We start from the raw sequence: 22,242 nt of genomic DNA on the forward strand, positions 1-22,242 counted from the left end.
GGCTGTGTCCGCAAGGCCTGGGAGATGGGTGAGCTGGGTAAGGCCAATTCTGCTGCGCCAGCACACGTGTGTGGGGCCAGCCGTGAGCGCAGCTGGTGCAGACGTGCTGGGGTGGCCGGCGAGCCACCGGGTCTCTGCCCTCCTCAGTGCCCAGGCCCCTCCGGCATCAGGGCACCCAAGGGCGGCTGGCTCAGGCTCTGGCGCGGGCGCGTCTGGGCCCGGCTGGGGGGCTGTGCTTGGCTGCCTCCGTGACGGGGCAAGTGTCCGCCCGCCTGTCTGAGCCCCAACCTGGCGGGTCCCGGGAGAAGTGCAGGTCCCGCTGCGTGGCGGGCCCCATGTGCGCGGACTAGGGTGGCCCCCCTGGAGTCTGGTGGACGGCCTGGCCTCTCCCGAGCACGGCCGGCCCTGGGGCCATCGGGGGACCGTGGACGGTTAAGCCGCAGGGTTGGGTCTCCCCCGCCAGCCCACCCATGTGGCTGCTCTCACTGCAGGGTCGGCAGCTGACTCTTCTCTGTGGCCGCATCATCGACAGGCCAGCCCTCCCCCCGGGGAGCTTCTGCTCTGGGAAAGGGGCCCCAGGACAAGTGGGAAGTCGTCACACGCAGTCCCCTCGTATGGGTTCTGATGTGTTTCTGAAACCTTTCTCCCTCTCTGCCCAGATGCCGCCCGTATTTTAACTCAGGAGTCAGGCCGTCCCTCTGGGCCCTGTGTCCTCGTGTGCGTGTGACGTGTGTGTGCACAGGCACCATGGTGTGTGTGTGGGTGTGCCTGCGTATGCTCACTGCTCAGTTGCTCAGTCGTGTCCGATGCTTTGCGACCCCATGGACTGTAGCCCCCCAGGCTCCTCTGTCCTGGGATTCTCCAGGCAGGAATACTGGAGTGGGTTGCCATGCCCTCCTCCAGGGGATCTTCCTGACCCAGGGATCCCACCCATGTCTCCAGCATTACAGGCAGATTCTTTACCTCTCAGTCACCAGGGAAGCCCTAAATCAACTATACAACTTAGAAAACCACAATAATAATAGTGAGCTATTGTTCCTACAGAGTCTGGGTGAGCTGTTTACCCCAGGCAGGTGGGGAAGCCTTGCCTCTCTCGTGGTGTCTGGCGCTTAGGCAGGAGGATCCTGAGATGCCTTCCCCACACGTCTGGCCGGCAGTGATGGCTGCGGGCCTGGGCCCAGCGGGGCGATTGGCAGGTCACGCGCACACGGGCTCCCGCGGCCTGCACACGGCGGCCAGGTCTGCGTGTGAGCACGTGAGGCGGTGGAAGCAGACACGAGCTCCCGCGGCCTGCACAGGGCGGCCGGGTCTGCGTGTGAGCACGTGAGGCGGTGGAAGACCCCGGGCTCTGATGACCCCGCCCCAGAGGTCGTGCAGTGTGAGCCCTGCTGCTTCCTCTTGGTGAGGGACCTGCTGGTCCAGACGAGACTCCAGAGGGCATATTCCCGTGCCATTGTTTCCGTAGCAGCTCAGGGCCGACCTCAGACTGCATACTGTCCTCCAGTGACGGCTCCACCCAGTTCAGGCTCATCCTCGGGGGCGTGGCCTCCACCCCAGTTCAGGTTCATCCTCGGGGGGCGTGGCCTCCGCCCCAGTTCAGGCTCATCCTCGGGGTGGGGGCTCCACCCCAGTTCAGGTTCATCCTCGGGGTGGGGGCTCCACCCCAGCTCAGGTTCATCCTCCGGGTGGGGGGCTCCACCCCAGCTCAGGTTCATCCTCGGGGGCGTGGCCTCCACCCCAGCTCAGGTTCATCCTCCGGGTGGGGGGCTCCACCCCAGCTCAGGTTCATCCTCGGGGGCGTGGCCTCCACCCCAGCTCAGGTTCATCCTCGGGGGCGTGGCCTCCACCCCAGCTCAGGATCATCCTCCGGGTGGGGGCTCCACCCCAGCTCAGGTTCATCCTCGGGGGCGTGGCCTCCACCTCAGCTCAGGTTCATCCTCCGGGTGGGGGCTCCACCCCAGCTCAGGTTCATCCTCCGGGTGGGGGCTCCACCCCAGCTCAGGTTCATCCTCCGGGTGGGGGCTCCACCCCAGCTCAGGTTCATCCTCGGGGGCGTGGCCTCCACCCCAGCTCAGGATCATCCTCCGGGTGGGGGCTCCGCCCCAGTTCAGGTTCATCCTCGGGGTGGGGGCTCCACCGCAGTTCAGGCTCATCCTTGGAGGCGTGGCCTCCGCCCCAGTTCAGGCTCATCCTCGGGGGCGTGGCCTCCATCCCAGCTCAGGATCATCCTCGGGGGTGGGGGCTCCACCTCAGTTCAGGATCCTCCTGGGGAGGGTCTCCGCCCCAGATCAGGTTCTTCCTCGGGGGCGTGGCCTCCACCCCAGTTCAGGTTCATCCTCGGGGAGGGCGCTCCGCCCCAGTTCGGGTTCATTCTCGGGGGTGGGGGCTCCGCCCTCGTTTAGGTGCTTATTCTTGGAGCCCTGGGCTTGCTTCTGCAGGGCTGGCGGGGGTTGGGGCAGAGGTTGAAGGCCCCCGTTCGGGTTCCTCCCGCGCTGCTCAGAGGCTGTGGTTGCCCTGGATGCTGGGGCCTGCCCTTTCGTAGCGTTGGCTGCCTTGCGGCCCCAGCTCCAGGCCGCCCCGAGGGTACAGCAGGTGCTCCCCCGTGCTGCGCTCCTGTTCGGGGCTGGCCCCTCCAGGGTTCTGCCTGCTGCGCTTCACTCTCCCTGCCGTGGGGTAGATTTCATCGCCCCCAGAGTTTGCAGTCATGTCTACAGAAGCGTCCATGTGGTGGGGACTCACGTGGCCTCAAGAGAAGCAGAGTCCAGCGTCTTCATGTGAAGACGAGGCCCCTGGAGCCCTGGCTTCCACCCCAGGTCCCCTCGCAGCTGCGGCTCCCTGCTGTCCCGAGTCCCGAAGCCTGGTCACACGTGGGGCCGCCCCGCTCGGGGGCGCGTCGACTCAGCCGTGCCAGGGATTGTGCAGTGCACGACACGCACCGCCGTCTGGGCAGCCCTGCCCTATGCTGTCGGCCTCCCGAAGCTCCCTCCTGCCCCCTTTCCCCTTGAGGCTGACACCGACCTTTGGCCTGTTGGGGATCTCATCTGTCCCCACTTCCGGGCTGGGGCCTTTCACGTGGCTTCAACCCCCCCACCCCATCCTTGCTCCTCTAGAAGTGCTCGGTATCTGGCCACCCAGGGGCAGGAGCACGCGTCCTGAGCCAGGCGGCTTCCACACCTGCCCCACCAGCTGGCCGTGTGCCTCGGGCAGGCCCCCTGTCTAGGGGGCTGACCTGCCCTGGGGGCCGGTCATGTAGGGCCACCCCAAACAGCAGCGCCCCGCCGCCTGTGCCCGGCGTCCACAGCTCCTGTTCCCGCCTGTCCTCCTCCCCTGGGCGCCCGCGGCCATCACCCTCCTGGGAGCCAGGCCTCCCCCTACACAGCCTCCATGCATCCAGGGCCTGCGGCCGCCCTAGCCCAACCAAGGAGGATGGGAGCTGGAAGCCCTGCCCAGGGCCCCGGGCCGCTTGCTGTCCATGCCCTTGAGGGGCCTGGGGTCAGGGATGGAGCTGGACCTCCCGATGCTGTCTCAGGGCCCAGCCTGGACACACAGAGGCCCTTCCCACATGTCCCCGAGAGCTGGCGGCACACAGACGAAGCCTCGTATAACCTGTGCACGATCAGGACAGGCGTTTTCTTCTAATAAAGTAGAATACCTATGGCACAGCCCGCGTGGTAGACTCCCGAGTCCAAAAATGTCTGCTGAGCAGGGTGTAATTTTAGCCAACAATTCTAAACCACTTACAAAAGGCAACTTGTTCCTAAGCCAAGAGGACACCCTCCCTTTCAGATAAAAAGGGAGATTGCCCTGGACTGATGGTTCCAGAGCCAACCGCCTCCTGGCCAGAGGTTCACCAGCGGCGTCCCCACGCGTCCCCAGGCCAGGCGGGGTGCTGAGGCCCAGGAGGGCGGCCAGTGCCCTTCACCATCCGTCCCACCAATGCTTCAGGTTGCTGCCCGCAGGGCCCTGGGGCACACGGGCCACTGGGAGTTCTGGGGAGAAAACCAGAAGTGTGTGTGCGCGTGTGCGTGTGTGAGACAGAGACACACAGAGAGGCCCTGGTCTTTGCCCCCGTGGGGCTCTGGCGGGTGGCACAGGCATCATGTGCATCCCAGCACAGCAGTCACCTGACTGTGACCCCACGAGAGACCGCAGTGATACCTGTAGTTGAGTCTGCTCAGCACCAGAATCGTGAGAAATAGTCAAGTGCAGTCGTCTGAAGCCAGGGAGCCTGGGATGCTTGTTAAGCAGTGATAGCTGATGGATGCAGAGGTGCTGGTGGGAAGAAGCTCACAGGCAGGTCTGGGAGGTGGGGCTTGGCACGGAGCCTGGCCACTCCAGCTTCCTCTGCTCACAGTCCCTCCCAGGTCTCCCGGCCCAGCTGGGGAGCCCTCTTGCTTCTCTGTCTGGACCCCAGACTCCGGGACCACCCGCAGGGCCCCTCTCCCTCCTGGCGAGGCCAGGGCAAGCCTCAGGGTAGGGGCTGCAGACCTGAGCGTCTTCACACACATGGGCCCTCCCTCCCGTCCCCGTCATCCCCACACCCTCCGTGGCCAGCTCCAGGCCCAGGGCCCAGACCTGAGCGTCTTCACACACACGGGCCCTCCCTCCCGTCCCCGTCATCCCCACACCCTCCGTGGCCAGCTCCAGGCCCAGGGCCCAGACCTGAGCGTCTTCACACACACGGGCCCTCCCTCCCGTCCCCGTCATCCCCACACCCTCCGTGGCCGGCTCCGGGCCCAGGGCCCTGCTGCAGGCTGCACACGCGGCGTTGTAGCCACAGGTGTGGTGTGTGTGTGTCTCGGCGCCCGGCTGAGCATGCCCAGGACCTGCTGGGACCTGGGTCATCCTGGGGCTGGGAGGCACCAAGGGAGGAGGGCAGGGTGGAGCTGGTCACTGCCTCAGTCCAGCAAGGCTCTGACCACAGGTGCACAGAAACGGCCTCATGGCCAAATGGCTTCTGACCAAACGCTAAAATCAAAGCCAGTCCACTCTGAGGCAGAAACCGGGCACCTCCAGCACAGGAGGTGCTTCGGACCAGTAACTGCACAGTCACAATTTTATTACCAGAAAGCAGACAGTCAGCATTAAAGTTTAAGGAGTTCGTGTAGCAGAACGTGGACTTCTCAGCACGCCAGTGGCTGCCCCCGCCCCGCGTCGCGTGGATGAGGGGAAGCCTCGGACCCGGTCGGTGGGATGCAGGACCCGTTGGGTCCCTCACACGCTCTTCTTGTCCTCACACACGCTCTATTTTTCACACTTGAACCAAAGTTGACGTGTCCACGGATGGACATCTTCCTATTTGTGAAATAAGTGGATGTCCATGTGGACTTTTTCCTATTTGTGAAACTGCAAAGTTAACATTCTGCCTTTCGTTCATTCTCAAAAGCTGAAAAGTATTTTCAAGTTGGAATTGTTCTTGACTTTCTAAATGTCGGCAAATCACTGAAGATTCTCGAGCATCATTTGTTGCATTTTATGCACACAGAGCAGTTTTATACAGATTGTAAACAGGACACAGCGTGGTCTCAGGTTTTATGTCTCAGGCTGCCAGTCACACTCGTGTGTGTATTTTTGACCCCCGAATTGTGACACCTCCGTGAAGTTCCCCCACCCCTCTGACCGTCCGCAGCAGCCGCGGCACTGGCCCATGCTGGCGGGTGGGCCCGGGTCCCCCCGGCTCCTCCCCTGTGGTGGCTGAGTTGTGACCTCATCTCCCTGGGCGGGACGGGTGTGCGGACCCGGAGGCTGGGGCAGTCGGCGGAAAGGCTTGTGGACTCAGCCTTTACTTCAGATCAAAGAATACACCTCTGATTTCATATTTTTGGTAAAACTGAATTTGAAGCTAGTTCTGTCTCCTGCTGAAAATATGCTGTTGCTGAAATTGAAGTTTAGTAAGCTGTGCAGAAGGACGCAGTCGTTTCTGGCTTTGGCCGAACACTCGCTAGGCAGGCAAAGCTTCTCTTACCGCCAAACCTGATTTCCATTTGGTTGGCTTATAAGTCTTTCAGAGCCCCTGATCACGGCTTCCCCATGTTTATGGGAGCCTGGAAACCTTACTTTGGCCACCTGATGTGAAAAACTGACTCATTGGAAAAGACCCTGATGCTGGGAAAGATTGAAGGCGGGAGGAGAAGGGGATGACAGAGGATGTGATGGTTGGATGGCATCACCAACTCGATGGACATGGGTTGGGGTGAACTCCAGGAGTTGGTGATGGACAGGGAGGCCTGGCGTGCTGCAGTCCATCGGGTCGCAAAGAGTCGGACGTGACTGAATGACCGAACTGAACTGAATTTAAAAAGACCTTCGTCTGGATGACATTTACCCTCCACTTCTCAGCCCTTTCTGGTTTGGGGACAGGACCGGGATGCAGGGTCGACTCTGGGCAAAGAAGCCACTCAAGGACGATCAGCGGACTTGGCGTGGGGCGGGCAGATCAGGTGGTCTCTGGACAGAACCTCTCTGGGTGACGGGCATTGCCTCTAAGTGTTATTTCTGTCTTTTTTCTTGTTCCACAATAGAACTGGGAGTGGTTTGCAAAGGTGGCTGCATGGAGGGGGTGACGGGGGCAGAGTGCAACCCAGGGGCGTGCCCCGTCTCTCTCGCTCTCTGCCCCGTGTTCCCGCCAAGCCTGAGGTCGGATGTCTCTCTGGACGTGTACATTGACTCTCTTGCGATGCTTGTTACAAACCCAGATGCCCAGCTTCTCTCAGTGAGCTGGACCATGGACTCTGCCCTTGGCTTCCCCTCGGCCCTCATGGCTAGATGGGACCCCGTGTCCTGAGCCTGGGCAGCTGGCGGGACTGGGTGCCACCAGCTCTCGGCCGCCTTCCTGTGCCTGTCCAGCTGCAGCTCAGCCTTGTGTGTGGCAGGCCAGGTGCCTTGGCTTTCCACCACCTGAGTGCAGTTGGGTATGTTGTGCACTGCACAAGGGCCCTCGGCTGAGGGACAAACAGGGGCTGGAACCCAGCCCTGGCCTGTGGGCCAAAGCAGCACACGTGGCTGCAGGGCCAGCAGCTGCTCTGGTGCCCATGAGCCTCCAGGCCTCAGTGACACCTCCTCCGGTGCTAAGCAGCTTGACTGACCACGACAGCCAGTCAGCCCCAGCTGGGGTCCACACGGGCCAGTCCCACCTGCTCTGTGACTCATCCCCAGCTCTGTGCCCCGACTTTCTCTGGCGCCTCCCCCGCCCTCCCCGACGCTGCCCCAGGGCCCTTCCACCCACCTCTCCTGCTGCTTCTCCACCTGCTCACGCTGTCGCATGGGCATACACACGAGTACACACGCACAGACTCGAGCACACATGCACACACGCACATGTATATGAGCACACACACACGTGCACATGTGTGCACACGCAAGCAATCACACAATGCACACAGACACGAGCACACACACAAGCACACGTATGTACACACATGTGTGCACACACTCAAGCACATACATGCACACACATGCCCTCCCCCTCCCAGCTGCCAACACTGTCTGTCTGTGACCCTCTGTCCCCAGCAGAAGGTCTTCTGTGAGGTCAGCCTCTTAACAGGGGTCTTGTAGCCCCTCCAGCAGCCCTCTTGGGGTGTCCCCACACCTGCAGAGCCAGCCCTCAGTCCTGGGCCTTCCAGATGCTGAGCCCCCCAAGCCTGGAGGGGCCAGGATCCTCGACCTTCCACTGGGTCCCATTTGCTATGAGACTGTGGGAATTCTCTGTAAATCTTGACTTTAGGATTTTGGAGTTGACTAAAACAGCCTCATTTCTCAGTATTCTGAAAATTTTCATTGTTTCTTAGTGAGAATGTGTTCTGATAATAAATACACATTTGAACTCACAAAACACAATTATCAAATGCGATTAAACAAGGCATTGGCTGCCGACGTGGTGAGAAGGGAGGGGACCCCACGCCCGCCACCCGCCCTCCTGGCTGCGGCCCCCACTCGGGGCCTGGCACACAGTGGGCATGGTGGGGGCACTGTCTGCCTGCAGGAGGTGGGGGGGGCCTGGGGAGCCCCTGGAAAGGCCCCTGGGGACCCTGCTCAGGGGTGGCCTGTTCCTCCTCTGCAGGGACTGACCAGTCTGACTGCTCATGGATTGATTTTTCTGATTTCCATGAAAAGGGAAAGAAAATAAGAGTGTGTGAGGCCCTCAGAGGACCAGAAGGAAGCAGTCTGGCTGCAGATAAGCAGACGGGGGGCTTCGCCAGGTGGCTGCGTGGCAGGGAGGGCCCAGTGGCCCCAGAGGAAGCAGCCGGGGCTGACCCCAAGCTCTTGTGGCCGAGGCGGATGAGGGCTGGGCTGCCCAGGGCTGGGCCGGCCCATGCTGGGGGCGGTGACCATGTCCCTCTTCTAAACCTGGGGACAAACCGAGGGCTCAGGGCTCAGGGCAGAGGCTGGGCGTGAGGACACCAGAGGCCACACACTTGTGGCCTTGCGAGGGTGCTTCTTCTCCCGGGATAGTTTACAGGAGTGAAGAGAAAGAGCCCCAAGCATCCTACCACCAGGCACATGACAGAGTCGGTCTGACGGACTCGGGGCCTGATGAAACAGCGTCTGTGGACGGCAGAAGCTATTTTCAGTGACTTGATAAATTATCACTATATTGTAACTATGATTGGGTCAGGAAATGAAGCAGAGACGGGAGGAAATGTTCAAGAAAGATGGGTTTGAATTAGACATCCAGTCCAACCACTGAGACGTGTGTGTAAGCTGCTCTTTCAAAGCAGATGCCCCAGGAGGGAGGAGAGAGAGACAGACGGACAGGCAGAGGACAGACAAGCGGAGAGAGACGGGCAGAGGGGCTGGACCTGAGGCTGCCCCCGGCCAGGGCAAGCAGGGGAGGGCGAGCCCAGGGCGGCGTGGAGGTGCCTCTCGCTTCCTTTCCTCCGAGAACCGGCCCCCTCTCTGGCGGCCTCTCTGGGGACTCGGCTTCCCTCAGAGGCGGAAGCAAACCCACCAGCCCCGGCGCCTCGACGTGTGCGGGACGGACTCTGGAAGCCCGGGTTCTGGACAAGAGGGGGCGGTGCCCACGGGGGTCCCCACGCGTCCCCACGCCCGCCCCGGACCGAGTCTCCACCGCGCCGGGCTCGGCCCGGGCCGGTGGTCACGGCCCGGCGGAGGCGCACAGGCCCGGCTCCTGGGAGCGCCGTCCGAGGCTACCGCGGCAGCCACCAGCGTCGCTCAGCCACGGAGACGGCGGACACGCGCCACGCGGCTCGCCTAAGAAACGGAGCGGCCTGGACGGCGAAGACCAGTCTCTAAACAAACACCCCGAACAAAATGAAAGCCAGCCATTGTTTAGCAACAAAGGTGTAATCAAATTCTAATTTTCTATTCCAATAAACATCTTTGAATCGATGCCTGTTCTGCTAATTATGAAGGTTTTTATTAGCGTTCTACTTGATTAATAAACACACAGACAGACACAGAATACTGCTGTCAGTTCCCTGCGGGATGACGGTGGGGCTTCCTGCTCAAATTTGAAGGCCGGAGAGAGCAGGAAACGGCTGGGAGCAGAGGTGAGTAGACCGGCTTTTAAAAGCACGGGTGTCAATTTTGTAAGAAAAAACTAAAGCTTCCTGAATGTGCCCTCTCCGCCTGCACCACCCAATAAGTCAGACCAACAGCATCGACTGGAGGTGGCTCGTCCTGGCCAGGGAGGCCCAGGTGGGCCAGGGTGGGGCAGAGGTCTGTGGGGAGCGTTTTCACCCACGACCCTGCAGAGGAGACGCTGCTCCCAGCCACAGAGACAGAGCAGCGTGGGCATGGGGTGGAGCTGGATGACCCAGCTGCAGGATCTCAGTGGTGCCAGGCCAAGGTGGCGAACGGACTTGGTGTGGGCGGAGAGGGGGGTGCTGACCTGTGACCTGGGTGTCTCAGGGGAGGATGGGGAATTCTCTACAAGCACCGACCCCCCGAGGGCAGGCTGGGGTGCCTGAAGACACTGCGGTTAGTTTTTTGGGGGGCAGGGCTGGAGAATGACATCGGGGGAGGGGCAGACTCTTAGAGTCAGGCTGTGGGCTGCTCTAGGGACCCCACGTCCTCACGCCAGGGCTTAGGACTCCCGGGGGAGGCGGGCGTTTTTAACAACGCTGGATCTGCCAGCTGATGTGAGGCTGTCTCTCCCCACCCCATGCATCTTCGCGGAATTCCAGCGAGCCCACCCCCGCCCCTGACACAGACGCCGGGTCGCCGTCTGGAGAAGCGCTGGGCACGCCGTGGGTGGCCTAGTTTACAGCACTCAGTAGGTGGGCCCTTCGCGTTCTCTTTGCCAGATCACCGTCATCTCAGCTGCAGTGACGGTTCAGCCCCGAGGCGTCGTGAAGGTGAGCGGTGAGACGCCCACCTGGGCACGCGCTGTGCCCAGGGAGGCGTGGGGGCACTGGCGAGAGTCATCTCAGGCAGCAGTGATGGTTCAGCCCCGAGGCGTCGTGAAGGTGAGCGGTGAGACGCCCACCCCAGCACGCGCCGTGCCCAGGGAGGCGTGGGGGCACCGGTGAGAGTCAGGACGGATTCGGAGCCTGTGTCACCCCAGGTGTGCTGTGAGAGCCGCTGAGCCCGTGAAGGGGGGTGGCTCACCCCCCAGATCCCTCCTCACGGGCCCCTGGGGAGGACTTGCACACTGCTCTGTGGCCCCCAGGGGCCCGTGTTTCCTGGTGGATCTTGAAGACCAGGGACTGAACCTCCCACCGCATGGCCCACCTCCAGCAGGGTACACATGTGGCGCACACTAATTGCTGGGTATTGTCGGGGGAGATCGCCCTCCTTGTGGTTGGGAGACTCATAGCCTGGGTCCCTGGCGCCAACAGACATGGAAGGCTCAGTTCAGTTCCGTCGCTCAGTAGTGTCCAACTCTTTGCGACCCTGTGGACTGCAGCACGCCAGGCCTCCCTGTCCATCACCAACTCCCAAAGTTTACTCAAACTCATGTCCATCAAGTCGGTGATGCCATCCAACCACCTCATCCTCTGTCGTCCCCTTCTCCTCCTGCCCTCAATCTTTCCCAGCATCAGGGGCTTTTCAAATGAGTCACTTCTTCACATCAGGTGGCCAAAGTATTGGAGTTTCAGCTTCAGCATCAGTCCTTCCAGTGAATATTCAGGACTGATTTCCTTTAGGATGGACTGGTTGGATCTCCTTGCAGTCCAAGGGACTCTCAAGAGTCTTCTCCACCTTGATAATAAAACTTACACCGGGCCTGCTGCCGGCTCTGAGCTGGAGCCGGGTGTGGGCAGGGTGCAGAGGGCCCGGCTCTCCCAGCTGAGACGGGACAGAATGTGGATCCCGGCTGCAGCCTCGGCGTCCGCCCTGCAGGAGCCCGCCACTCCTGCGAGCCTCGGCACCCTCTTCTGTCCCTGGGTCAGGGCGTGCTTCCTGCCCGCTGCGCACACTCACTGCATGTCTCCACCCCTTCCTCCATCCACAGCTCGGGCTTCCGCTGCTGCCTCCCTTCTGTCTCATCTGGCCTGCCTGTAAAATGAGCGCCGGCCTTCTCTGCTTTCTGAACAACTGCTCCCCTTGGGTTTCCTTCCAGAGGCTTTGTTGGGTTCTTTTCCCCTCTCCTTCCAGTCTTATAAGTGATAATTTACATACACACAGGTGAGCAAGGCATGTACAGAAGGACCGGACACACACATCATGAAATGATGACTACAATAATCATGGTAAACACCCATCATTTCAAACAGATACAAAATTAGAGAAATAGAATTTTTTCCTTGTGATGAGAACTCTTAGGATTTACTCTAAGAACTTCCCTATATAACACAGTGTTAATTATATCTATCACGGTGCAAATCACATCGCTGGTACTTATAACTGGAAGCTTGTACCTTTGACAGCCTTCATCCAGTTCTGCTTCCTCCCACCTCCCGCCTCTGGTAACCACAAATCTCATCTCTTTTCCCACAAGTTTGTTGGTTTTTGAAGTAATGTTTACCTTCAACGCTATGTAAGTTCTTATCACACAACACGGTCGTTCAATATTTCTGCGCAGTTCAGAACCGTGGCTGGGAGGTCTGGCTACCGCTGTCACCGTGCGAAGCCGGTAGGTAGCTCCTGACTTCATCTCAGCCCGAGACCCTGCCTTTGTGCCTGGCAGCTGGTGCCCCCAGGCTCCTGTGCCCGTCTCGCTCTCCCCCTCTGGCAGCCTGGCCTCTGTCTCTAGGGCGCTGCTCCTGCCTCATTGTTCGCTGGTTCTTTTTCAGAGCCCCTTGCTCTTGTTTTGTTCTGTTCTTCCTCACTGGCATTTACAGTGTTTAAATCTACGACTGTCTTCCTGAGTTGCGTCACCGCGCGTCATCACAGCGGTGACCTTGGCCTCCTGGGCTCGGTGATGGTTCATCCGGAGCTGAGCACCACGGGGACGTCTCCTCTGGGGCTTGCATGTGGTCCATCTGAGTCGTTTGGCCTCCATGAGGTGGAGACCTCAGGGCTTCATCCGCGTCTCATTAGATTTTCATCCTGTTCACATTGAGGACTCCCTGTGTTCCGTGGGCATGGGGAACAAGCCCCAGCATCTCAGACTGGGCGCCCACCTTCTTTGGGCTGGATGGTGGGGCCGGCCTTTCTCCAGACTTCTCCATGATCTCGAGGCAGAGGCATACCACAGCTGGCTCCTGAGGACTTGCAGAAGCAGACTTAAATTTTTGGGAGTGTTACAATCTAGTTGTTAAATATAGCCACGATTAAAATCAAATTATGTTAACGGACACATTAGACGAAGACGTAGGTGATAAACACTCAAAACGCATCCCTTACTGTTTGGACGGCACTTCCCTCTCAAGACTCTAGCAGCTGTCTCCGCAGCTCACCGAGTGAGCCAGCACTAACACCATTCCTGGCGGGTGTGTTTATGGCCCAGAAATCAGCAAGTCTGGCCAATCAAGGCTTTACTGTTGTCTGGGGGATTGCCTAGACCTTAAGCACGGGCTGGGGAAGACACTGCGAATGCGGATCAAACTTAAATGCGTGTGGCGTCTGCAAGTGAGAATCTGAAGAGCACGCGGACACGTGACATGGTCCTCCAGGCCCCGAGACCACAACCCAGCTCCACAGAGGAGTCACCGGCCCCCAGATGAGCACGTCCCCGCCGCCTTGCTGGGCCGGGTGACAGCGGCCGCCAGTGCACACGGGGGAGCTGCCGACACAGGACTCCCAGGGCACTGAAGCCGGCTCCTGTGGGCCCGTCAGCTAGGGGTGCCGACGGCAGGGCGGCTGGCTGTGCGCAGCTCCAGGTCCCCTGCGCTGGCCCCGCGTGGACACGTGGATGTGGTCCCCCAGCCCAAGGGCGAGCCCTCTGTCCTCATCCCGTCTGTTCAGGGCTGGCTCTGCACGACATTTTCAAAGTCCATTCTGCTCAGCATCGCTGGGCACCCTGGATGGAAGGGCCTCTTTAGGCCCCACGCAGACTCACATGTGTGTGTCTCGAGACGAGTCACCCGTTGTCCAATGTGTGTGTATGAATGACAGCGACTCCCAGCACACGGACAGCAGAAGCGCGCTGGACCCGGGGCAGGACCCTGATGAGAAGCAGGCTCAGGGAAGGAGGGGCCCGCAGGGGTGGAGCCAACGGAGCAGAGTTGGATGCCCGCAGCTGAGACGGGGGGCTGATTTCCTGAGAAACCAACACCCGCATCTGCTCTGGCAGCACAGACCCCCGCGTCTCACCACTGCCCACGGAGACCGCACAGGCGAGAGCGGGGCAGTGAGTCACGGCAGCAGGGCCGTCCTGGCCGGGTCTCAGTGCTCCCAGCGGGTCCCTGGGCTGAGAGGCTCCCGGGGCGGCTCGTGTCTCTGTGAGATGGGGAGCCCCCCTCCCCTGTGGGCAGCAAGGACGGGCCACCACTCCCGGACGCTCCCTGGGCAGACACATGCAGCGAAGAGGTGGCAAGACACCAGAGGCGGAGCACGCCCCAACGTTCGCCTGAGACTGTGTCATCTCTTTTTAATGAATAGACTCGCAGCCACACGCGACACTCTGGCCCCTGTACACACCCAGCTCCGCAAATAAAACTAGAACTCAGCATGGAGCTCCTGGGATGTACACAGTTTGTTCTGGCGTCTAAACGCCCACAGCTTCAGGAAACAGGATGGATGGGACAAAAAAAAACCAAACAAACCCAAAAAACTGCTCTCTCATCCAAATACAGACCATTCAAATGTGAAATCAGAAGTTTAATCAGACACAATTAAATATATTTGTGTATCTCACACTGAAGAAACATGAAATGTTAGAAATTACAAGTGGGTATATGCGTCCTACGTTCAGATAAACTAGTTTCCATTAATTGTTTAGATTCCAGGTAGAGAAACAGCTTTGGGAAGGAAATGATCCATATATTAAAGCAGATACACACGACAACACCATTTAGAGACACAAACAGTATTTTGGCAGCTTTCTCCCCATTCGGTCGGCCACCTTCCCTGTCCCGCTTTTTGAGACGCGGCGTCTGTTTAAGATGAGAGGATGGCGTGCCGCACGGGAAGCAGAGGGCCCAGGGCCACTGGAGCGTCTATTCCCTAAAGCGAGGCCAGCAACACACAGAGCAGCCCGCACAGCCCCCTCGGCGTCGAACTGTCCTCAGTCCAGTGAAGCGCATTCCTCTGTTTTGGGGTGGGGGCGCCCAGGTGCTATTTTGGCAAATCTGAAGGATCGCTAGACGCGTGTCTGTGTGACATCAGATGGGGATCTGCCTGAGAGGCCAGGAGCCTGAGCCCCGGGAGGGGCCTGGCCACCGCTGCGTCCCAGATGCCTGGATTCCATGCTGGCAAGAAGCAAAAAACAGCGGGCCTCCCTGCACTTCCCCCATGGTGAGGGCATTCCCGGTCCTCTCGGGACGCCAGCAGGGCCCGAGCCTTCCTGGGGAGGGGACCACACAGGCCCGGCCCCATTCTCATTACCCCTCAGGGAAGCGTTGAGCGGCATCTGGGTGAAGTCCAGTACTCTCGCCTGGGCAAGCCCGTGGACAGAGGAGCCTGGCGGGCTACAGTCCACGGGGTTGCAAAGAGTCAGACACGGCTGAAGTGACAGCACATGCGTGTAAACCCCTATTTGTAGCTAAAAGCCGTGTCTGGAGGTTGGGGCTCCGCCAGGGCCTTGCCAAGTGTCCCTGTCTACTGGCCTGGAAGGAGGCACTCTGGGTGGGAAAGCGTTTGCCCCCGGGGCCCCTGGCTGTCCTGGGGGAGTGGAAGTTTGGGCGGGGCTGTCACTGTCCCCCAACAGTGCTTGGGGGAGGGTGTGCAGCAGCCCAGATTGGATGAGGAGCTGGCACGATTGTGTTTTATGATCTACCCCAAAGCTGCAGAATGTCCCCGTCACGTCCGCCTAACTCCTAAAGAAGCCTGCGATTTCTCCCGGTGGTACACAGTCGTAAGGACAAAGGCCAAGAGTGTCTTCTACTGAGGTGGCCCGCTGGCCCCTCTGGGCCCCGCCCTGCATGGCTGACCCTCCAGAGAGGGACAAGTCACAAACCAGCCCTCTTCTGGGGACCACGCTGATGGTGCCGTCCATATGACATGATTGGCAATTAAGAACATGGATATGTGTTTTAAGGAAAAATAAAGTTTTTTTCAAGAAATCGAAAATAGAATAACTGATTGCCCCCCATCATTGCATCTGCCCACAGATCTCCCTTTATCATTATTTGGCTGAACACACACACACGTAACTGCTAAGCTGCACTGACTGTAGGCTCCTGAGGACTAGAGCTCTAGGCGGTTGCAGCAGAGGCGCGGTCACGACGTCCGTGGTCGCTGACGGGGCCCCCGGTCATGGGCGCCTCCGGCCTCACTGGGGAAAGGCCTTGAGGATGGCGTTCACCTCCTCGGCCACGGCCGTCAGGGCAAACTCGAACTGCTCCTGGAGGGACAGAGGAGGGAGACATGAGCAGGGCCCCTTCTGCTCCAGCTGTGGGCTCCCGCGTGCCGTCCTGCAGGGAGAAGCTGTTTACGGAGGACAGGGAAGAGCTGCAGACTTCCGTGGGAGGTGGGCAGGGTGTGGGTTTGCGGGAGGAGACCCGGAGCAGACGGGCTGCATGTCTCGTGTTCATCTCCGCTTCTGTCACTGGAGAAGCTGGGGTGGACGTGTGAGTGTGACAGCAGCTGCCACAGGCTCCGTGCGCCCCCTCCCCCAGCCCCTTCTGACTCCAGCCCCAGCATGGCCCCCAGGGGCGGGGCTGGACGCAGCCTCCCGTCCTTCTGAGACTCACCGGAAACGGTCACAGTCATGACACCTCGGGGTTCCCTGGCCTCAGAATGGAAAGGGTCGTACTCGCACTCTTTGAAAATCCACCCACCACCCGGCTCAATCCGACTCACTTCTGTTTGCCAAGAAACCTCGTCTCACCCTCAACCGTGCCAGCTTAGGCATACGTGTGCCCACGGACACCAGTGCTCCCAGGACAGGGCACACTTCTCGTGCCGGCGGAACCCGCAGGGCTGCTGACTATACACTAGGGGCGAGTCCCGGGCGTCGGGACCGTCTGCTCCTCCAGAAATGGGGGCTCGCAGACAGAGGACAAGCCCGCCTGTCCGGGGCGAGTCCCGGGTGTCGGGACTGTCTGCTCCTCCAGAAATGGGGGCTTGGCAGACAGAGGACAAGCCCGCCTGTCCGGCAGCTTTCCCGGGTCCACAACCTGCTCCCAGCTCGGCATGAAACACTGGGAGCAGTGTACCCAGTACTTCCCCATCACACCAAAGAAATCACAAAAGAATAAACTATGCAAACACTCCCTTAACAGCAGGTAGGGATTTTTGATGGAGGAGAGCCCTATCAATGGCTTAGATACTCGAAAACTCCAGTCATCGACAGACGAGTCCAGTGCCAGAAAGACTGACACATTTCCACTCTGAGTGACTGGCACAGAACAGACGCGTATGTGCTGTTCTGTGCTCAGCCGCTCAGTTGTGTCTTTGTGACTTCAGGGATGGGAGCCCGCCAGGCTCCTCTGTCCATGGGATTCTCCAGGCAAGGATACTGGAGTGGGTGAACATTCCCTTCTCCAGGGGATCTTCCTGATCCAGGAATCAAAGCCGAGTCTCCTGCACTGCAGGCAGATTCTTTACCATCGGAGCCCCCAGGGATGACCTGCCAGGTTCTAGCTCAGAGCCTCTGCTGGCGGCCACGATCCTCCCGAAGCACAGTGGGCTCTCCCGGGGAACAAGCCTCCAGGCCCACATGCAGGGTCAGCAGGAGGCCCGTCCACCTGCACCTCCCCACCCCGTGTGCCCACCTGGATGGACCTCTCCTCCCCTCGAGGCCTGGGCTCAGGCCCGCTGCCACCCGGACTGCCAGGCCCCGGGGAAGCCACCTCCTGCCACCGTCTCTCAAGCCAGCGGTCAGCCAGGGGCATGGTGTGTGCAGGACACTGCCCCAGACACGGGCACAGCCTCCCTGGACGCCTCCTCCGGAACGGCGGCCTGCTGACGGCAGACTGCGGTCTCGCAATGACACGGAAATGGGACAGGACGCAGGGCGGCTCTGGGAGTCCCGCTGGTTTGTGAGGCGACAAAGGCGGGGCAGACCTGCCCTGTGCCCTGACCGCTCACTGACCCACACGGGGCACGGGCCTGGGGCCAAGCAGGGCCATTCACAGCACTGTCGAGGTGCCGGCCAGCCAGGAGGGCGGGCAGCGGGCCCCACAGCCCGGGGCTCACGGGACCAGGAGGCGGTGCCATGAGGGAGCACGTCGGCCAGAGACAGGACCTGACTTCTCCTTCCTGGGCAAGAGCCGCCCCTGCCCTCAGCCCCGGTTCTGGGCTGCGTGAGGCTGCTGGTGGACACGGGGCCAGACCCTCCCGGATGGTGAGCCGACCCTGGATTTCTGGCAGGACGGCCCCGCCAGGGCCACTGGACCCGTGGGCTGCCCATCACCAGGATGGCAGGCAGGCGTGGGCAGGGTCCAGCTCTCCCAGGGCCCCATCAATTGCCAGTGGAGGAAGAGCGAGCACCAGGGAACGGCGGTGGCCGCCGAGACCCGGCCGCTAGGCACGTCCTCCGGCTCCACCCAGAACAGTTCCCTGGCTCTACACGAAGGAGCTGAGTTGGTTTTGCCTCCGTGCTCGGGGCTGACTTTGACCACGTGGAACCAGCCATAGGGGCCCATGAAGCTGTTCTGAGAAACGACCTTCAGGGTCAAAGTGTGCTCGCCATGCTTACTAGACGCTGGGCTCCTTCCCGCCCAACAGAGCGGGCGGAGTGAAGCCTGTGCTCCCTCCCTCGAGGCTCAGACGCTGCCCTGTCCCGTCTGCGGCACGGAGCTGGGCCCAGGAGCTGCTGACACCCTGAGGGGACAGTAAGAGCCCGAGCTGGGACGACGGGGGTCCCAGACCCTCACCACTCGGCACCGGAGCACAGAGCAGCCTGGTCTCCCGGGAGGGCTTTTACGACTTTTATAACTGAAGTCCTCTGCAAGGGTGGCTTTAGTGGAGGCGATGATGGCATCCGGAGAGTCCGGGCCACACCAGGAAGGAGAGGATCCTGTGCTTACGACTGTAGGACGTGCGTGTGGAGTGTCTGTGGCTGGACATGGACACTCCTGCAATGCTAAGGGAATAGGCCATCATGTGGACATTGGTTCCGGCTTCAGTGAACCCAAGGCTGTCCAGGGATCTTTAGGCTCTGCTCCTTTTGCTGCAAACTTAGCCTTTTCAGTAAGCTACTCAGGGTGCTCAGGGGCCCAGCATGGCCCAGGGACGTTCTGGTGACTGCCATCCTGATAACCTTGCAGCGGGGCTGTGGCTGTGGGCTCCGGCGGAACACGCCACACACATCGCTGGCCTCTGACGTGGAGATCTCACTGTTCCCCTGCTCCCCCCATCGGCACACGGAGGGTCCCGGGCCCTGAGGTCCGACCACATCTACTCAGGCTGGAACGCTGGGGCTGCAGCCAGAGTTGCCCCGACCTCCTGAGTGGAGCGGGTGTGGGAGGCAGCCGGCCAGCTTGCCCCTCACTCCTTTTGAGAAAACCGCCCTCATGACCCCCGACCCTGAGCCCCAGGCCCGGCCGCCTTACCTTGGTCTGGACCATGCCCGGTCGCTGGTCCCGCAGATGCTCCAGGGTGGCGGCGATGTCGATCTCCTTGGCGCCTGCAACAGACACACGCCAGGCTCAGACGGGAACAGTGCACATAGGGCCGATAGACACACGCCGGGCTCAGACAGGCGTGGCGCAGAGCGGTGCCCCTCACCCGCTGCTGGGGCCCCCAGGCTCAGCAGCCAAATGATGGTGACCGTCATTCTTCAGCTGCCTGGCCGGGAGGGGCATTTCGGGGTTCATACAGGAACACAGGGCAAGGCGGCTTTCGTTTGTGTTGGCTCAAGAAAGCTGGACAGAAGCTTGCTATCAGAGGCACATACACACACCACGGCAAGCTGAGGCCAGGACAGACTAGGCCTTTACTTGGTTTTATTTGGTGGTGTTTCAAGATTTTTATTTTTTTGGCTGTGAGACTTGGAAGATCTCTGTTCCCTGATCAGGGACTCAACCCCGGCCAGGGCAGTGAAGGCACTGTGCCAACCACGAGGCCCCCAGGAAGTCCCCAGGAAGTTTTCAGAGAACGGAGCAGGTAAGCTCTAGCTTCTCCTGCGTAGGGTTTTCACTTAACAGGAATGAAAAGGCAGACTAACCTCGTCCACCTTAGACCCCTAACGCCGGCTTCTAAAGAGCTGCTGCCTTCTGTTAGAAGCGAGTGTTCCCAACGCTAAGGAAGGCTGGGGCGCCCCGCGTGCTCACGGGCAGGTTGGTGCTGTGGGCCAGCGCCCCTCAGACGCGCCCACAGGACTCCAGGGGCCTTGGGGGCTGCGGAAAAAAAACTATTCGAGCTAAAAATGCAATCTCATGAATTATGAACTCCACATATACTCCCGTTTTCCTGTCTTGCCAGGAGTTCTGGTAGGTGAACAGTGAACAGGACTGGGTCCCCAGCGCCCGAGCCTCTTACAGGTCAGAGGTGAGCGTCTGCAGTGCATCTTGGCAGACGCGCGGCTGGGTGGGCGGCACAGTGGGGCTGGCCGGGACCCACCCCCAGCCCCCCAAGGATAGGTGTCCTGCCAACACTTCCTCTCACGCATCAGGCCGTCACCAAACCCCTTCAGAGGAAATCAAGGCTGGTCCAGGTCTCAGAGCCGTGATCATCGGACCCAGACGTGGAAGAGACCCCGGGCCGGCCGCCACCTGGGGCATACCTGCGTGTGTGTGGAGCGGACTCAGCAGACGGAGACGGGCCCAGGCCTCCACAGTGACAGCCTCAGGGGCCCGGGGCCCGGCCTAACCCCTCTCACCAGACGGAGACGAGCCCAGTCCTTTCCAGTGAAAGCCTCAGGGGTCCGGGGCCCCGACCTAACCCCTCTCATCAGACGGAGACGAGCCCAGTCCTTTCCAGTGAAAGCCTCAGGGGTCCGGGGCCCCGACCTAACCCCTCTCATCAGACGGAGACGAGCCCAGTCCTTTCCAGTGAAAGCCTCAGGGGTCCGGGGCCCCGACCTAACCCCTCTCATGAGACGGAGACGAGCCTAGTCCTTTCCAGTGAAAGCCTCAGGGGCCCGGGGCCCCGACCTAACCCCTCTCATCAGATGGAGACGAGCCTAGGCCTTTCCAGTGAAAGCCTCAGGGGTCCGGGGCCCTGGACCTAACCCCTCTCATGAGACGGAGACGAGCCTAGTCCTTTCCAGTGAAAGCCTCAGGGGCCCGGGGCCCCGACCTAACCCCTCTCATCAGATGGAGACGAGCCTAGGCCTTTCCAGTGAAAGCCTCAGGGGTCCGGGGCCCTGGACCTAACCCCTCTCATCAGACGGAGACGAGCCTAGTCCTTTCCAGTGAAAGCCTCAGGGGTCCGGGGCCCCGACCTAACCCCTCTCATCAGACGGAGACGAGCCTAGGCCTTTCCAGTGAAAGCCTCAGGGGTCCGGGGCCCTGGACCTAACCCCTCTCATCAGACGGAGACGAGCCTAGGCCTTCACAGTGAAAGCCTCAGGGGCCCGGGGCCCCGACCTAACCCCTCTCATCAGACGGAGACGAGCCCAGTCCTTTCCAGTGAAAGCCTCAGGGGTCCGGGGCCCCGACCTAACCCCTCTCACCAGACGGAGACGAGCCTAGTCCTTTACAGTGAAAGCCTCAGGGGTCCGGGGCCCCGACCTAACCCCTCTCATCAGACGGAGACGAGCCTAGGCCTTCACAGTGAAAGCCTCAGGGGCCCGGGGCCCCGACCTAACCCCTCTCATCAGACGGAGACGAGCCCAGTCCTTTCCAGTGAAAGCCTCAGGGGTCCGGGGCCCCGACCTAACCCCTCTCACCAGACGGAGACGAGCCTAGTCCTTTACAGTGAAAGCCTCAGGGGTCCGGGGCCCTGGACCTAACCCCTCTCATCAGACGGAGACGAGCCTAGGCCTTTCCAGTGAAAGCCTCAGGGGTCCGGGGCCCCGACCTAACCCCTCTCATCAGACGGAGACGAGCCCAGTCCTTTCCAGTGAAAGCCTCAGGGGTCCGGGGCCCCGACCTAACCCCTCTCACCAGACGGAGACGAGCCTAGTCCTTTACAGTGAAAGCCTCAGGGGTCCGGGGCCCTGGACCTAACCCCTCTCATCAGACGGAGACGAGCCTAGGCCTTTCCAGTGAAAGCCTCAGGGGTCCGGGGCCCCGACCTAACCCCTCTCATCAGACGGAGACGAGCCTAGTCCTTTCCAGTGAAAGCCTCAGGGGTCCGGGGCCCTGGACCTAACCCCTCTCATCAGACGGAGACGAGCCTAGTCCTTTCCAGTGAAAGCCTCAGGGGTCCGGGGCCCCGACCTAACCCCTCTCACCAGACGGAGACGAGCCTAGTCCTTTCCAGTGAAAGCCTCAGGGGTCCGGGGCCCCGACCTAACCCCTCTCACCAGACGGAGACGAGCCTAGTCCTTTCCAGTGAAAGCCTCAGGGGTCCGGGGCCCCGACCTAACCCCTCTCATCAGACGGAGACGAGCCCAGTCCTTTACAGTGAAAGCCTCAGGGGTCCGGGGCCCCGACCTAACCCCTCTCATCAGACGGAGACGAGCCTAGTCCTTTCCAGTGAAAGCCTCAGGGGTCCGGGGCCCTGGACCTAACCCCTCTGTCTTCTCTCTTAAGTTTGCTCAGGTGCATCCTTGTGCCTTGAAACTGGTTTGAAAGACTCTTCCAACAGCCGTTTGTCCCCGGAAGGCCAGTCTGAGCAGGAGAGCCGGCGTGCGGTCCTGGACCCCCGTTACTTGGTTGCCCTGAGGCCACTCCCTGCAGGGCT

The 22,242-nt window shown here is 60.6% G+C and overlaps 2 protein-coding genes across 4 annotated transcripts in view; one reads left to right on the top strand and one right to left on the bottom strand.

Moving 5' to 3' along the window:
- The first annotated feature begins 1,159 nt into the window (after positions 1-1,159).
- On the top strand, positions 1,160-3,660 carry LOC133246948 (splicing factor 3A subunit 2-like). Its single transcript, XM_061415489.1, has 4 exons — positions 1,160-1,247; positions 1,384-1,562; positions 1,601-2,111; positions 2,185-3,660. Exons 1-4 carry the CDS (start codon positions 1,160-1,162, stop codon positions 2,400-2,402), a joined length of 996 nt encoding a protein of 331 aa, XP_061271473.1. The 3' UTR covers positions 2,403-3,660.
- A 10,485-nt stretch (positions 3,661-14,145) lies between these two features.
- The window catches only part of PTPRN2 (protein tyrosine phosphatase receptor type N2), a 599,207-nt gene continuing 591,110 nt past the window's right edge, over positions 14,146-22,242 (bottom strand). For all 3 annotated transcript variants that reach the window (XM_061415339.1, XM_061415342.1, XM_061415343.1), the window contains 2 exons: positions 19,005-19,078; positions 14,146-15,850 (listed from right to left, as the gene is read on the bottom strand). In XM_061415339.1, the coding sequence (XP_061271323.1) occupies positions 15,779-15,850; positions 19,005-19,078 (146 nt within the window). In that variant the 3' untranslated portion in view covers positions 14,146-15,778. The remainder of the gene's footprint in view (positions 15,851-19,004; positions 19,079-22,242) is intronic.

This window comes from Bos javanicus, chromosome 4, assembly GCF_032452875.1.
Source record: "Bos javanicus breed banteng chromosome 4, ARS-OSU_banteng_1.0, whole genome shotgun sequence".
Taxonomy (NCBI): domain Eukaryota; kingdom Metazoa; phylum Chordata; class Mammalia; order Artiodactyla; family Bovidae; genus Bos; species Bos javanicus.

Coding starts and splice junctions, on each gene's coding strand:
- LOC133246948 (XM_061415489.1), top strand. CDS start 1,160: ATGGCTGCGGGCCTGGGCCCAGCGGGGCGATTGGCAGGTCACGCGCAC. Junction 1,563..1,600: donor TGGCCTCCACCCCAGTTCAG/GTTCATCCTCGG, acceptor GCCCCAGTTCAG/GCTCATCCTCGGGGTGGGGG. Junction 2,112..2,184: donor GGGGCTCCGCCCCAGTTCAG/GTTCATCCTCGG, acceptor GCCCCAGTTCAG/GCTCATCCTCGGGGGCGTGG.